This window comes from Arachis stenosperma, chromosome 6 (assembly GCF_014773155.1).
Source record: "Arachis stenosperma cultivar V10309 chromosome 6, arast.V10309.gnm1.PFL2, whole genome shotgun sequence".
NCBI lineage: Eukaryota > Viridiplantae > Streptophyta > Magnoliopsida > Fabales > Fabaceae > Arachis > Arachis stenosperma.
This window is the reverse complement of record NC_080382.1, coordinates 8,273,570-8,292,253: the sequence shown is the minus strand read 5'-3', so window position 1 is coordinate 8,292,253 and position 18,684 is coordinate 8,273,570. Positions and strand designations below refer to the sequence as shown.

The 18,684-nt window shown below is 28.7% G+C and overlaps 1 protein-coding gene across 1 annotated transcript; it reads left to right on the top strand.

Annotated features, from left to right (window-relative positions):
* The first annotated feature begins 16,604 nt into the window (after nt 1-16,604).
* On the top strand, nt 16,605-18,421 carry LOC130933031 (transcription factor MYB61-like). Its single transcript, XM_057862526.1, has 3 exons — nt 16,605-16,861; nt 16,942-17,071; nt 17,162-18,421. The coding sequence occupies exons 1-3, from the start codon at nt 16,729-16,731 to the stop codon at nt 18,033-18,035; spliced, it is 1,137 nt and encodes a 378-aa protein (XP_057718509.1). The 5' UTR covers nt 16,605-16,728; the 3' UTR covers nt 18,036-18,421.
* Nucleotides 18,422-18,684: the final 263 nt, after the last annotated feature.

Sequence of the window (18,684 nt, the reverse complement as noted above, 5' to 3'; positions counted from 1 at the left end):
CTTGAACGATTAATAATTAATAATTTAATAATTAATCAATATATGGAGTGAGTGTAAAAGTTTTGAGCTACACAGAAAATAATAGGGCCCAAGAAGAAGGGCGACACATCAATCTTTATCAATATCTACTAGTGCAACTGTGTAATTACATCAACATCTTCCATCCTTAAATTAATTTATGCAATCATCAGTTTATTTACTGTTGATAATCTTAATATTCATATACCACTATTTTTCTTACTTATGGTTTGTGTCAATCTGGATAATGTATGTTACCAATAATTGAAATAATTTAGTTTCTAAATATCATTATATACTATATATATTGCACAAAGCAAAGCCAAATAAATGGATACCAAGATTTCGATTATAGCCCCACGTGCTATAACATATGCTATATATATATATATATGTGACGTTGGTCTTGTATGCTAAATATTATATCTATCTCCTATTTTTGCGGAACAATATTTCACCTTATGTATGATATTGAAATTAAAGGTCTATTAAAATAAAAGAAGAGTATTGCTAACTAATAATTTTTAACCTACAAAATAGTAATAATTTATAATAAAAAACATTTAAAATTAGAAATAATAAAACATCCAAAATTTAAGATTTCATATATCTAAAATTTAAAATTTAAAATTTAAAATTTATGATTTAGTATTAGAATTTAGTGTTTAAAATTTAAGAGGTACTGTTGATGGCACCAGTAGCAGCAATAATGACCAACAATATAACAATGGTGACTAGTGGTGAAAATAAGTGACTTGTAATAATAGATAAAATTGAGATGTTAAAAGAAATTAAAAAAAAGACATAAAAAAAATAAATATTAGATTCTTTTAGATTATTGACTGATGTTGAATGATTTTTTTTCTGGTTATCTATCTTATCCGTAAAATAAATAGGATGGAAACACCAAAATAAATGGCTATGAGTTAGTTTATTTGTGCTTGCACTCTTTTTTTTTTTTTTTTTCTATTTTTAAAATGTCAAATGTAAAATATGCCCCCAGTCATGATTGCGGAGAAGTACGTACTTACGTACTAGTGAGTATTGACAAAGGACTAATAGTAGAAACTAAATAAATAAAAGGGCAATTTACCATTTTAAAATAATTGGGAGAAACCTTTACCAAATTACAACAATTGGAAAGTTAATACCTTTATGTCTTGTTATATAGAAACCGTGGGAGCTTAGCACGGTTTCTAAATGAACATAAACCGTGTCTGCTAGCCAGGTTTTATGTTGAAGAGTATTTGAATGTAAACCGTGGGAGACAGCCACGGTTTACCCTCGGTGAATGCAACACATAAACCGTGGAAGGCAGCCACGGTTTATGAGGAAGATTTTGTGTGCATAAAATTTTGGAGGCAGCCACGGTTTATGCATGAGCGGCTATGTGAAGTAGGGTGACTAAGAGAGAATTCGAGGAGCTTTGTGGTTTATGGAATCAGCAAACTTATTTACGTTTTAATACGATTTGAATTGTATTAGTATATTTTTATTTTTTTAATCAATTTAATTTTATATAAATAATTAGAATTTTAAATTATAAAATTTGTATTAGTTTGTAATTTAAAATTTAAATAGACATAATTTAAATTAATAATTTATAAAATTGTATGTATTCGTATTATTCTACTCAGATAATTTATTTTTACTATTGTATTCATATGATTAATTATATTTATTCGATTTAAAAAAAATAACGGTTGCTAATTTTTAACTAACAAATAAATATATTTATATTATTTTTAAATTAAAATTTTTTAAATAAATGTACTGTTATTATTTTAAATTTTTAATTTAAATAAATATATTCGTATTATTTTAAATAAAATTTAAAATTAATATAAGTAGGTTTATTTAAAATTTAAAATTTTAATATTTTAAATAAACATATTCTTATTAAAATTTTTTAAATTTAAATAAACGTAATCATATTATTTTAAATAAGTATATTCTTTTAATTTAAAAATAATATGATTGTATTTAATTATCATCTAATTTCATCTTTTATTTTTATTTATCCTCAACATTTTAAATTATCATATGATAATACCATTGAGTGGTATAATTTAATTTTTGAATTATATGTAATAACTTCAGTGACAATCGTTAAATATGTCTATTGATCTTTGACTGAGTTTTTGAGATATTAATACATATATGTGTAAAGTTCACAATGTAATTGTGTTGGATGTCTTATATAATGTATTTTGACTTTAGAATACTTCAAATTACATTATAATCATTGAATTATAAATACAGTGGCTGAATGATGTGCAATAATACTAATAGTAGTTGATTATAATAAGCCATGATAATTTTAATAGTTTTTTTTATCTTAATGCGAAATTATAGTGTCCAGATTAAGTATATAAATAATTAACATATTAGTTTCAATAAATATCCTTGTAAAGTACTTTACTTTACACAATTACACTAACTAATTATAAGTTTACACATATCATTGATTTATATAGTATCATATTTGTAAACTTATAGTTAGTTATAGTTAGTTACAAATATTCATATGAATACAATAGTAAAAATAAATCATATGAGTACAGTAATATGAATACATACAATTTTATAAATTATTAATTTAAATTATGTCTATTTAAATTTTAAATTATAAAGTAATACAAATTTTATAATTTAAAATTCTAATTATTTATATAAAATTAAATTAATTAAAAAATAAAAATATACTAATACAATTCAAATCGTATTAAAACGTAAATAAGTTTGCTGACTCTATAAACCACAAAGCTCCTCGGATTCTCTATCAGCCATCCTACTTCACATAGTCGCTCATGTATAAACCGTGGCTGCCTCCAAAGTTTTATGCACACAAAATCTTTCTCATAAACCGTGACTGCCTCCCACGGTTTATGTGTTGCATTCACCGAGGGTAAACCGTGGCTGCCTCCCACGGTTTACATTTAAATGCTCTTCAACATAAAACCTGGCTAGCAGGCACGGTTTATGTTCATTTAGAAACCGTGCTAAGCTCCCACGGTTTCTATATAAAATGAAACAAGACATAAAGGTATGAACTTTCCAATTGTTGTAATATGGTAAAAGTTTCTCCCAATTATTTTAAAATGGTAAATTACCCTAAATAAAATACGTATATTTTGATCAATACAATTATGAGTGATAATGAATAAGGTAAAGACATAAAGTAGTGTTTGAATCTAGGAGGCTACTACGATAAAATTATTATTTTTATCTTTTTGTAAAGATGTTTTTTATTTTGTGGTTGTTATTGATTTAAAAGCGTATCACTAAAAGTGTTATTTAAAGAAAAAGTGTTATTCTTAATTGTTAACTTGGCTCTGATACCAATTTTTTAATTTCAATTTTTCTTTTAATTCTTCTTTCGAATTTTCTACTAGCTCTTCATATTTTGCTTTGAATAAATTTATAATTTGTATAGATTCAATTGGTGGTGCTTTATTCAAGGGATTTTGATAAAAATAATTTGTAACTTCAGATTACTGAAGTATTAACCATTTCTACAATTTCTTTTGTATTTATTATATGATTATTTATTACTAGTTTTTGATGTATATTTATAATTCTGATTTCATATTTATAATTTTTTTTAATTCTGTTCTAATTTCTATCATATTTATAATATTCTTTTTTACATGAATTATTATATATATAATCTTTTATCTGTTTATCTTTTTCTTTAATATAATTTCTTAAATCCTCAATAACTTCTTTTATTTCTACGGTTCCTCTTGTTTCTAAATATCTTTCTAATTTTTCAATTTCATTCTCCATCTTTTCTTTCAACAGCTTTAATTCTTTTAAATCGTAATATAGTTTTCCAAGCATTTATAAATTTCCTAAATTTAATTCCAACTTGTTCATAATTATTCTTATTTCTATCTTTTTTATTATAAGATCATCAATTTTGTCCTGAAGATTATTTAATTCTTTTTTATACATGATAACATTTTTTAAAAACTCCGTGTGAAATATAAGTTTTTTCAGGTTTTTGAAGTCATTCAATAAAACTTATAGTAAAATAAAGATTTTGAGAAAAATAATTTTGTATTGATTTTAAGAATTCGATGTCATTACAATTAACATTAGTTAAAATCATTAATTTTTGATCTATTAATTTTGATAATTTAATTATTTCTTCTCTTAAATCTTCTAATTTACTTTTTTTTTTCATTAAGTGACGCTTTTCTTATAAAACGCTATGATTTTAAGTGTTTTGTAGTAAAAAGTGTGGCTTAGAATGTATGATTTAGGTCTTGCCACATAGGCGTCTTTAGCAAAAATTGTTTTTGGGATCTTTATCTTAGTGGTGGCCTTGAATCTAACTATAATTTTAATTTTATTATGATTAACACGTGAGTATTCGATTTTATCTGTGAAATTTTATAAATATGTAATATTATTATATAATTTAATAAATATGTAAATTAAAAATTTAATATAAACAATACAATTATCCTATAAAATAACACAATTATCTTATAAATAATATAATTATCAAATATTTAATTTTATATAAAAAATTTTATTTAAATTAATAATACAAACATAAATAAAATATTGTATTTATATATTACTAAAATAGAATTGATTATTATATAAATAAAAGTATTAAACTAATAATTAATGACATTGGCTCAATAGTAAATAGTTTTTGCATTGAATGAGAAGTCTTTGGTTCAACACCCATCTATAATATATTTTTATAATATATAGATAGTTGGTCGAGTTGGGTAAGCCTGCGGGTAGAGTGCATGTTGTCAGTAGAGATGTTCAAATTCAAATCGATTCAAAATTAACCGCTCATCCAATTCAATTCAAACTGAAAATTTAAATTTGATTGGATTTTATTTTTTACAAATCGTATGGATCGGATTGGATTTCAGATCTACTTCTCAAAACTGATCCAATCTAATTTAAACCACATATAATGTGCTATAATATTATTATTTTATTATTATATTTACAATTTTACTTACAATATATTCAGTTTGTTATATATTTTTATATTATTCATATATTATTATTATTTAATAAATATTTTATGATCAAAATAATTTTTACTTTTTTATTTTAACTAACTTATACTTCTATTTTTATTATTATATTATTGTTAGTTTTTTAATATATTGTTGAAACTTATTATATTATTGTTGATTATTTAAAATTTGATGTTGAGACTTGTTATGTATATTTAATTTTTTTTAATTTATAAAACATCAAATCCAATCCAATCAAAACCGCTTGAAATTGGATCGGTTTATTTGTTAAATCATCTAATCTAAACTGTACCACAAGTAAAATTAATGTTCTAATCAAATGAATTTTTTATTTAAAACCGATCCAAACCACACCACAAACACCCCTAATTGCCACCATAAATACAATACAGTTGATGGAATATGTTCAGTTATTCATGTGCAACCAGAGGCTCGGAGCCTGTACATTTCAAGGGGCTATGGCCTTTGCCTTTAAAATTTTTAATGTATATAGTCTTTTAATTTTGACATTGGCCCTTTTTAATTTTATTTTTCTCCCTTTTAAAGTTATATTTTTTTAGAGTAAATGGCGAAAACGATCCTTGAATTTTAAATTGCCATCCAATTTAGTCTTTCACTTTAATAAATGACTAACTAAATCCTTAAAACTCTAAAATATGCATCTTTATTAGTTCCTTAGAGAACTGCTGTCTAAACGTCGATGACATGAAATGTGAAGTGGCAGATAGACATTGGATGAAACAACATCGTTAAAAGAGGGACGCCTTAAGTATGTGAGAACAACATTGTTTCAACATCTTCTCCTCTTAGAATAAATTATTCACACTGGTCCCCCCATTATCAACGTTTCTCCACCTTCCTCCGCACACATGGCATACATAAACTCACTCGAGGAAATCGGCCACTCTCTCCACCTCTTTATTAAGCAAGACAGGGAATTAGAGGTAGGAGGCGGCGCTGCCTCTCCTCCGCCTTCCCCTCCATTGATGGCTCACCTAGCGAAGCACGCTTCTCCTCCGTCTTCTCCGCCTATTCCAATTCCGGCTCCCACCTCCACTTCCACTCCAACGAAGAATACGATGATGATAAAAATCCTCATGCTCTCCACGACCACGACTTGTTCGGTCATTCTTTCCCTCTCCACGCGGATCTCCCGCCATTCGATGAGGGGAGATCATGAGCTTCCATGCATTGGGATGGGGATAGAAAGCATGCAGATGAATTTCATGAAGAAGTAACCAACACCTTCAATTGTGTACCAACAGATGCCAAGAATCACAAAATCATATACATAGGTGAATCCTCTTCTTCGTATCAACTCTATCCGCAGCTCTATGATCCATATGGTGCTCTTCCACCCTCCGCCTATGATGAATCTTATCCGCAACAACATTGCCCACCACCTTTCTCCGCTAAACCATTGCTGCCACCACCTTCCCCTCCAAGAGTGATGAGTTTGGAAAACTCTAAATTAATATTAGTGATGACTAAACATTATTAGTTTGATTAATTGTAAAATTATTCATTTGATTTCAATTCATATATGTTAATTAAAATAATTTTGCTGTGCATGTTTTGATTGGGCCGAAAAGAAAAGAAAAATTGTTGCAAGCCCAAAATGAGTTTTACTTTCAGCCTTGGTTAAATTGTTTGGCTGAATCAATACTTTGTTAATGGGCCAGATTTGATTATTATTAGCCCAAATCAACTTTGATGGAGAGATCCACTAGTTTGGTCCAAATTGAAAAATGAGAAAGAGAAATCCATGCATGCTTCCACGGATGTCATATGCATCTTTGGATGGATTTCAAATTATGTTCTATTGCACTTAATGTAGACATTGAAAATAGGAAAGAGAAAGTGAAAAATGATGTGATTGCCTTAAGTGTTCTACGCGCTTCTAGGCTTGGGTTTCGAAATAATTAATTCATTTAATTCTCTTTCCTAACTTCACTAAAAGCATTTCAAAGTTATCTCTCTTCTCTCTCTACTCTTTCTTCTCTTTCGGTCATTTCAACAAAGAAAGCATGGAAGCTAAAGCTTGCTACCGAAAAGAAGAAGAAGCAAGCAACAAGACCATCACAATGATGGCAAGAAAAAGAAAACAAAAAGTATGTTGTGGTTGAGATCTTCACCAAATAAGGGTAAGATTTGGTGAAGTAAGCTCAAGCTCTCCATACCAAAAATGGAAGAAGAGATCTCGGTCAAAGGAAGAAGATCCTTAAGGGATGGCTTGTCTCAGCTTTTGATCAACTGCCACAGGAGGTAGCTACTGTAGCTACATGGAGAAGATGCAGAAGTTTGAGCAGAAGAAGCTGTCATGCATCAAGAAACATCAAGGACTAGGAGTCCTTATTAGAGTGCAAGCAATGATGGATGGCTCAGATTGGTGAAGCTTGGTGTAAAGGGAATACTCAGAGATAATTGCATGTTGGATATAGCATTCGGTTATCTCTCCTCTCTCTCTGGCCGAACCGATTTTCTTGAAAAAGAAGAAGTTTAGCTTGGTTCAAATGGTTTCAACCGTGGAGGTTTCCCCCTCTATAAATAAGGGAGAACAGCCAGGGCTTGAAGCAAGGATTGAGAGTGCAAGGCACAGTGTTCACATAGCTACCTAAGCTAACAGAAGTTCTTCTCCTTCAACGTTCTTCATTTTTTAATTTTCTGTTTAATTTTGTCTGTCTTGAGTCTCATGGAAAAAGGCAAACATTGAGGTTTGTATGAAAAAGTCATAGAGCAGAAAAAGGCAGAGTGTGCAAAATTAAAAGAAAAAGTCATATATGTCCTTAGAGGTCCTTTGTACATATGTGTTGTGTTTCATGATTCTGTGGGAATCCCCTTGCAAGTTGGGTTAGCACTTAGCAGTTGAAAGCTTGGTAGTGACCAAGTCAATAAGTTCAGTCTTTGGGATTAGATTCTGGACTTGTTCCGGATAGGAATGGTAGTTCCTAGGGAGAATTGGTGTCTGTAATCAAATATGATTATAGTGAAACTCCATCATTGTTGTAATGGAGACTGGATGTAGGCTGCATTGCACTTAGCAGCTGAACCAGGATATATCTTGGTGTGATTTTCTCTCTTCTACTCCATTTCTGTTTCTGTTGTATAGGAGACAAAACTGAAAAATATCTCCTGGCTGGTCACGAGACAAAATGAAAAAGTCTCTTGACTAGGCACGAGACAAAAACAAGAAATATCTCCTCAAGTATTTTAAAGGAACAGCAAAAGTTCCTAAGCGAAAAATGGGCTAAGATTCAACCCCCCTTCTCTTAGCCACTGATAAACCATCAAAGAGCTTTCTTGTGGGATTTTCTCAACTTCTTCGACGATGACAGCAATGAAAAGTACTATCCTCAAACATAGTACACTCTATTCGTGAGTCCAGGGAGGTTCGAAAGGAGGAGGGAATCTCAATTCGGAAGATGAAGATTACAAGTACGAGGTCATCAAGAAAATCCACGGCGATCACAAGTTCATCGACGCTCCTGCTTCTGATCTGTATCTGCATCTACAGCTTGAACAAGAGCTTAACAATTGGACTTTCCAATTCTCTAGCTGGATAAGTGCCCAAAAAGATTATGTGAGAACATTGAATAATTGATTGATGAAATGCCTACTATACAAATCAGAAGAAATATCTAATGGCATAGTTTCCTTTTTGTTATATGTAATTGGTGGTCAAAGAAGAGAAGACAAGAATTTGAAGATAAGAATTTTATAATGGAGGATGGACTGATTTTGATATTATTAAATAATTTTAGGTACTAATTTGAATCACATTTAATTTTCGTACACATTTATATACAGCTAAACGTTCCATGTCATTGATATTTAGATGATACTTTTTTAAGAGACTAATAAAGATATATGTTTTGAAATTTTAGAGATTTAATTGATTATTTATTAAAATGGAGAACTAAATTGAGTAATAATTTAAAATTTATCAACTATTTTAGATATTTATTCTATATTTTTATATTAGTCTCCCTCTAGAAACTATTCTAACTCCAACCCTATGGGTGACACCATTATATTATTGCACCAACTTCATCATGCGATGTACAGAAGCTTCAGATCAAAGTTAACACTTATGAATCAAGACTCAAATTTGAATATTGATCAAGACCTTGAAATGTATAAGAGTATTATGATTATAATTAATCATTAATTCACACACACAAAAAAAAATGAGGAGACTTTAATTAATTAACATGTGCCAGAGTATATGTTAGGTTATCATTTGAGTTTTTTTATGAAAAATATGTAAAGTTTAAGTTTCTAACATATTTGTTATGTATTTATTAAAATAAAAAATTTAAATTTTTTTACAAATAATAATCTTAATATGTGTTTTAAGACACATTTTAGTTATTGTCTCAAAATAATAAAAATAATAAAGATAAACAAATTTTATAATATGTTTTTAAAAAAATAAAAGATATAATTACCTAATTCAAATGTAATTTTACTTCAAATTAAAATCATTTCAGCAATAACACCACTATCACTACTACTATTATTACCGATTTTTAACTTGGCTTAAATCATTAAAATTAACAACTCCAATTCGATTATCAGTTACACAATTCTATTGTTTTTAATTACTATATATGCTGTATTATACTAGTAATAATTGTTTACTGTCACAAATGAGATTAGTCCAAAATAGTGACTACTAAAAAAAAGTTATAGTTATATGGATCGGAACATATTTACCAACACAATATAAGTCATAAAAAATGTAATTATTTTTATAAAAATATTTTTAAATAAAAATAATATTTTAAAATATTTGATAATTCATATGATCTATTAATTTATAATATCATCTTTACTTAAAAATATTTTTATTAGAATAATCATCTTAAAAAAAGTTTATAAAAATCTAAATTCTAATAAAATGCTACAATTTTCTATTGTAACTATTGTATAGTTTATATAATATAATACCGGTAATAATTGTTATCGCAGTCATAAATATATGAGTGAATATTTACTGACCTCTGATAAATATTTTAAAAGAATTACGAAGTCTTTGATAAAAAAAATATTTAATTTAGTTTTTGATTTTTTTTGGGGATTAATTAGTATTTGTACAAAAAAAATAACATTAATTTTTTTTAATACAAGGATTAATTAATTCTATAAATATTGGATATTTTTTTTTAAATTTCGTTGTCTTTTAAAATAATTGTCAAAAATTGTTTAAATTTTTTTTTAAATATAAGAGTAAAATTAGTTTAAAATGGTGACAATTTTTAAAAGTCGCAACTATATAAACATTTTAGTCAATAAAATTATTCTTGTAATGAATGAATATGGATGTGGCGGTGAAGGATAAGGGCCGTAAATATAGAGAACTTTAAGAAAAACAAAGATGGAGATATGGGGTAAAAAAAAAAAAAAATCAAGATAGAAAGTGATAATTGAGGAAACGGCCGTCGTCGACCCACATGCAGGTTCGTCAGCTAATGATAGCCAATAATTCAGATTTTATTTAAAAAAATTCATATGGCTTCCCATAACCTTTCTTCCACTTTTTAATTTTAAAATGAAAGAGATGCATGTCATGAATAACTATAATGAAGAAAAAGTATATTACAGTAATATAGAAGTGTATGTCTCTAGTGTGGAATTTCTCCAAAAAAAATATATAATCAGAGAATGAAAATATTAAATAATATGAATAATAAATATATCGAATGTTTATTTTACTAAATGTACAGATAATTATTTTAATATTAAAATTTAGATAATTTATTTAAAAATATAATATATTTTTATTTGATTAGTAATTATTTATATTATTCAAAATTACCATTATTTACCTAACACTTCCTTTCTCAAATAGGTGAATTGAATTTATTACAAACGACAAAAACATATAATATAAAATTTGGACACTGATTTTTATGTTTAAAAATTAAATATTTTTAGAGTTAAAATCAAATTCGATTGTTGTTTTTAAAAAATAAAAAATTAAAATCAGTCTCTTTGATTTTTGTTTTTAAAAAAAGTTTAAAATTAAAATTAAAATCTCTGATTTTATATTTTTTTTTTGCTTTCCATCGACAATAACAATTTAAAAAAAAATAATTCTATATTAAAAAAAATACCAACTCTTCTAATAATAATAAGGGCTAAGTATGATTTTGGTCCCTAACGTAGATGCTAAAAATTTATTTCGTTTTTGACTTTTTTTTTTCGCTACAAAATAGTCCCAAAAGATTAACTTAATTTTAAAATTGTCATTCAGACGAAAATACCCTTCCTCCTTCTTCCCCAAAATCCACCGAAAGCAGAACCACCACCACTGGCCACCACCCTTACTCTCATCAAATCCCAATAATCAGATTTAAAATTATTCAAATGCAAAAATTAACAATATCAAATTCAACAACAAAATTAACGCACAACAATAATAAAATCAAAAAAATAACAAATCAAAATTAGAATAAAAAATAGAATCAGAAGTTGAAGCAAAGCAGAATTGGAAGCAGAAGCAGAAGCAGAAACAGCCAAACGAGGAGCGGAGTCGGATCACAGGCGGCGGGACAGCGGGACGGCGGTGCGGCTTCCCTCCCCCCTTCTTCCCTCCCCTGGTTTCTCACTTCCCCTTTCTTTCTTCCCCCGATTCTCTTTCTGCGAAACGGCGAGCGGAGCAGTGGCGGATCACAGGCGGCGGGACGGTGTTGCGGCGGTGCGGTGGTGCGGCGATGTGGCTTCCCTCCCCACCCCTGGTTTCTCACTTCCCCTTTCTTTCTCCCCCCGATTCTCTTTTTGCGAAACGGCGAGCGGAACAATGGCAGATCACAGGCGGCGGGGCGCCGTTGCGGCTTCTCTCCCCCCTTCTTCCCTCCCCTCCCCCCGGTTTCTCACGCCCCGCTTCTTTCTCTTTCTCCTCTCTCATAGCGTTTCTTTCTTTTTTTATTTATTTTATTTTATAATTTTTTTAATGAAGGATAATTTAGTAATAAAAAAATAAAATTGGTAAAAAGAACGATTTTAAAACAAATTGAAACTTTTGTGACCATTTTATAGCGAAAAAAAGGTCAGAGATGAAATAAATTTTCAGCCTTTATGTTAGAAACCAAAATCATACTTATCCGTAATAATAATAATACATGTCACATCATTTTTATCCATATAAAAAATCTCTTTTTTCTTTTTATATTGTTTTATAAATTATAATTGTTATGGCCCAACTCAACTAGCACTCTGCCTAATTCGACCCGATCGGTCAGTTTGGCGAGTGTCTATATTAAGTGTATATTTAAAATTAGTTACCTGCCTAATAAACTGTCTATATTAAGTGTATATTAAAATTAGTTATTAATATTAATTATTAATATAAAATATATATTAAAAATAAATTAAACTATATATATATTTTAATGACTAATTTTAATATAAAAATAATAATTTTTCGTAAAATAATATATGATATGTTGATGGGTTTTGCGTTGTGCTTCACTAGGTCAACAACAATGTTCCCCTTTCTGATTCTTTTGAGTTGCACATTATTCTATTCATTTTTTAAATTTAATAGTGACTTCTTAATAATTAATTAAGCCCTATATTTTATGGATTATGGGAAGGTCTTACAAGAAGCTAAAAGAAAAAGCAATAAGAAAAGTGCACATACTTAAGAGAGAGGGGTTTGCATTGCATCACAGCGTTTGTTACCTCCAATTGTGCTTTAGCTTTATAAAAGATTGGTGTATTAATAAGTATTAACATATTTATAAATTTTTTATTTGATAAATATATAGTAATAACTAATGTAATGCAGTTCATTAAATATTTTTTAGTTTATATAAAAAGTTATGAACTACTCAAATCATACAAATAACAAAATAATTTTTTATAAATTATATTAATAAAAAATTTTAAAAAAAATAAAATTCGTATATCAATTTTCTTCTAATTTTCATTTTCATTTTCATTATAATGAATATTAAAAATACTATTTATATATATTAAAATTAGTCATTATATATTTATATATAAATATATATTTTTTAATTTATTTTTAATTTATATTTTATATTTTAATATATATTTTATATAAATAACTGATTTTAATTATTAATTCTAGTATACACTTAATATAAATAAATACATATATACATGATGACATACATGAGTAAGATAAAGTTTAATGCTTTAATTTGTTCGTTCCCTTTCTTTTTCTTTTCTTCTTTTTTCCGTTTTTCTTTTTGGCTTTTGATTATTTAAAATTAAGAAGCTAATCAAAACAGAACATTTTATTTCTCGGTTTAATTAGTTGTCACATGGGGCATTCCGCGTAGATAGATCATATAATTTTCCTTTTCATCAATTCTCTAATATAGAAAATAAACATTGATAATGATATATATATATAATTTAGCCAAATCAGTAATAAGTAGCATTGTCATCGCAAATTCATAATTGAGTAAGCAAAACTTTTATTAATTATCTCTGTTACAAGATGATTATTAATGAGTAAAACGTTTTGGTCAATGGGCTTTTATTTGCACCGTCGTAGTTTGATCACAAAAATATAATAATACATTAATACCTGTCCTATTAACAACTTTTAACCGACAAATACAACAATCCATAAGATAAGATATGGATGCTTCCGCGATTATGTTTCATTCTTTTGTCAAAAACATTTTTCAGTTAAAATAAAATAATATCTTTTATAATCATAAAATTATTTATTTTAAAAATTTAAATTGATAAAAAAATAATATAAATATTATATTTCTAACATTTTATAAATAAAATCTTTTTGAGTTTATTTATTTTTCGTATAAACTTTTTTTTTTGTTTGTCTTTTGAATATAAAGTTCTGAAACCATATCATACAATTATTTATTTTAAAAGGTAAAACTGTTAAAAAGAGACAACATAAATTATTATATCTCTAATATCTACATGGATTAATCTCTACATATAAGTGTTTTGCACTTATAAGCTTTACAAGTTTAAAGAGAACAAAATCCTTAAAAGCACTGCTTATGTTACGTATCTCTTTAACAGACTTTTAAATTAATCCAAATCAATTAACACGTGAATATATAATTTCCATTTTTCAAAAGATTTTGTTTCCTTTTTTTAAGTTTTTTGACAAATTTGTTCGATCTCCTTCGTGCATTCTCTCTTTGCCTTTGATCTCCTTCTGTTTTTTTCGATTTTCATGATTTCTGAAATCAAGTTTTGAAATTGTTTTGAAGATAATGGAACTTCAGAAACACACCCAAACGATTACAGAAATACATCCAAAGGATTACAGAAATACACCCAAACGGTTACAGAAATAAACCAAATGATTACAAAAATACACCCAAAGTATTTAAGAAATACACCCAATATCAAGGGGAGACAGTATATTTCTTCTTGAAATCTTTTAATGTTTTGCTGGTTAAGGATGAGACACATGGTAGAGACAATTTAGAAAAAAAACTAGAAGAACAGTAAAATAGTACCTTGAATAATGTTTTTTCGTTTTTTCTGTCGCTTGAATCTTGACGGTTTGCGTTTTGATCGAGGAAGAAGAGGAAGTGTGCGGCATAATGAACGTGTTGTAAGCGCGTGCGTTGGACGCTCAATTTAAAAAAGTGGTGCGCGTGTTTTTTTCTTAGACTTGGGTCAACTTGTATAGCTTGTAAGCAAAAAAAGTTTGTATGTGTAGCAGACCTCTATTTACATATATACTTATATAAATTTTTACAAATATTTTTTTAATTACTGTTATAAGTTTTCTCAGAATCTTACAAGAGTAGCGTCTCAGAAAAATTAATTTATACCTTTCGGTTAATAAATTTTATTCATATATTTACCTATTTAACTGTGTTCACTTGTACAAGTCTATATATTATAAGATTAATTCATTATTTTTCTTCATCTTACAAGCATTTAACAGTTTCAAATTTGAATAAGATTTAACGCTAATTAATCAAAGAAGTACTAGCAAGGAAATTTAGTCATATGTTAAAAGAAATGTTGCACATGTGTCATGACCATACATGCCGGTGGGATGGTTGTGAAGTTAATGACATTAATAAACTCATTGACAAATTATTATTATTAAGTGATGAATCAACTAATGCGCCCAAATTGTTAGTTGTCCACAATTAAAGCTTTCCTTAATAACGTGGTAGTTTAATTATTATTGATAAAAATGATAGTACTATAGCTAGCTAGATTAACCCTATCTATAATGATATTTCAAAAACGGTTAGGGCATGATAATAAGTAACAGAAAATTTTCCATACCTTGCATCTATCGGCTACTATGTGTGCGTGTCAACTTAACCAATTTGGTCACATATTATTTTGAATAATTTAGTAGCATTAATTATTATTACTTCATATAGTAACAAAGCTTTAATAATCATTTAACCGCATTTAGACAATAAAAGACTTGCATTGCTGACCCAAGCTATCACCTTAGGGGTGTGGTGTTCATTCGGTTCGAAATCTGGTGCGAATTCAAAATGGTAAAAATTCAGGTGCTGTTGACTTCATGTAAAGTTGATAACTAAGAGTTGTTAGATGATTTGACTGTTTTGACTAAATTTTCATCTAACGACTCTCAACTATCAATTTTACATGAAATCGACTGCACCTGAGTTTTCACCATTCAAAATATATTTTGTATATTTTATAATAAAATTAAAAATAAAATAATATATTTTATGGAGGTTCAAATCTAATATCTCAAAAAAAAAAAATCATAATCACTAAAGATGTGTATGAATCAGAATGAATTGAATTTTGTTACTCCAAAATAAATTAGGATAAATTGAGTTGACTAGACATGTAATTAATATATATAATTTTATAAATTTTATATAACAAATTAATAAATATTATATATATTTATATCAAAATAAACTATTTTAAAAATAAAATATTATTATATAATATAAAAACTATTATTTGAAAAGACAAATAACAACCTAAGAAGTAAAAAGGTGCTACATTAATTGTCCAAGAAAATAATGAAAATTATTATATTGTGCATTATTTGTTTTTGGATTAAAAGAAAGAAAAAAAAAAAAGAAGAAATATATGGTTGTTTGTTTCCACGTAATGATGGAACTTTTCAAAGAAATAATGACATGGATGAATTTTGCACATAAAGGTCGAAGAGTAAAGAATACATAGAATCCCACTTTATTTTTCTTCTTCCTCTTTTATTATTTCTCTCAGGACACGAGTTTCAGCACTAAGCACTAACCAAAGCGGAGTATTCCAATTCCACTTTTCACAGACATGAAGAATGGCCAGAAATTCTTGTGTCTGCTACTCTGGCTAGTAACATATAATTTGAATTTTTACGTTTTATAATAACTCATTTGAATGAATGAATATTGGATGCTTCAGTTAGAAGCATATAGTATGGATTATTTGATTTTATAATATGAATGAAAATTGATGGTCCACCATCCTTATAAGAGACATGAATGTACTACTGTTTATTAACCCCATTCTCACACAAAATGAACCTTCCCTAATTTAATTTCACCGGTTCCAATTTTACTATGAGATTAAATGATTAATTAGTATAAGGAGGGTCATTGACTAAGACTTATTTTGATGGGTCCATACTCCATAGTTATATTATTTATTTCAACTCCTTTTCTTAGCTGCCACTTTCATTTTCTTTGCCTTCACTTCATTCATAGTTGAAGGAATAATAATGGGAAGACACTCTTGCTGTTACAAGCAGAAGCTTCGGAAGGGTCTATGGTCTCCTGAAGAGGATGAAAAGCTTCTCAGACATATCACTAAGTACGGTCATGGATGTTGGAGCTCTGTTCCTAAGCAAGCAGGTTAGTAGTTAGTACTCATAATATGATACATAATACATGTTGTTAAGGTTTGTTGTTAATGTTGTTGTTGTTGGTGACAGGTTTGCAGAGGTGTGGTAAGAGTTGCAGGCTTAGGTGGATTAATTACTTAAGGCCTGATTTAAAGAGAGGTACATTTTCTCAGGAGGAAGAAAATCTCATCATTGAACTTCATGCTGTGTTAGGGAATAGGTAATAATTGTAACTAAATTTACAACAATCTATATCTCCTGAGTCCTTGTTTGTTTTCTGTTAATTTGTTGTGTTCCATGCATGTATCAGATGGTCTCAGATTGCGGCGCAGCTTCCGGGGAGGACAGACAATGAAATCAAGAATCTGTGGAATTCATGCTTGAAGAAGAAGCTGAGGCAAAGAGGCATAGACCCTGTTACACACAAGCCATTATCTGAGATTGAGAATGGATTGTCAGAGGAGAAAGAGAAAGCATTGTCCAATGATAATGAATTGAACTTGTTGAGATCAGAGAGTTCCAATAAGTCTGATGGAGCTTCTTCCTATGATCATCAACAACAACAACAACAAGGATTTGTTCCAACAACAACAGAGATGGAAGGTTCTTCTTCCACTAACAAGGACATGTTCCTTGACACTACAAGGTTCATGGCTAACACTTGCTCAGATTTTATGGGAAATTACAACATGAGTTATGCATCATCATCTTCCAATGTCACTGTCACCGACAACAACAATTGGTTCACACAAACATCAAGGCCTTCTTTTGATATCAACTCAGATTTCCTACCTGCTTCCTTTTGCTACAAGCCAGAATCTCTCAAGAACACCAACATGCTTTCTTCTTCTTCTTCTTCATGGGGATTGATCACAGATTGCAGCATGGAAGAAGCAGAAGAGGCAAAGTGGTCTGACTATCTTCACAATCAAATGTTGATGCTTGCAGCTGTTCAGAACAACAACAGCAACAACAACCAAGCTTCTTTATGCAATGAGATAAAGCCTCTTCCTTCAACCACCACAGTAACAACACCACCACCACCACATTTGGTTCCTGATACTTTAGGGGCTATCATGTTACCTCATTCCAAGAATCAACATCACCATACATCACAAACTTCTTCTACCACCACCTTTTCCAAGGATATCCAGAACCTAACAGCAGCCTTTGGACATATATAATCATATCACCCTCCTCTCCTCTTCTTAATTTTACACAAACACACAGAAAAAGAAAAAGAAGATTCCATTGGGTTGGTGGTTAATTTCTTAGTACAGGTTTGTGTGTGCAACCACAGATTTTTGGATTTGTACATAGGTTCTGTCACAAAACAAAAAAGAAAGAACATTTCTTTCTTATCTTTCACCCTCTTCTTCAACTTGGTAATATTTGTGAGCCAAAACCAATTTGTCTTTCTTTCTTTCTTTTTTAACTTGTGGGGTGGTGTGGGTAGAAATTTGAGGAATAAGGATTGCTCTGCTTCTTCTTTCTACTCTTTTGTTTTCATACACTGTAAGTGCATTATTATATATATATTACAATGCTTCATTTCCATATCTATGCCATCACAAATGTTTATTGCTGCAAGGCAAGTTTTCAGTTTTCTTTCCATTCTTTGGGACAGATATTAGTTATTTTTGCTCATAGAATTTTTCTTTCTTTCTGTTTTTTTTTTTTTTTTTTTTTTTAACTGTGTCTCTATGTGATATTTTTATCTTATCACTAACACACCTGACTTTGATCCTACTGAAAATGAAACTAAAAACTAAACTTTTGCTGCCAATCATTTTCATCACACAAGAATAATTTATTCATGGCAATAATAGCCTT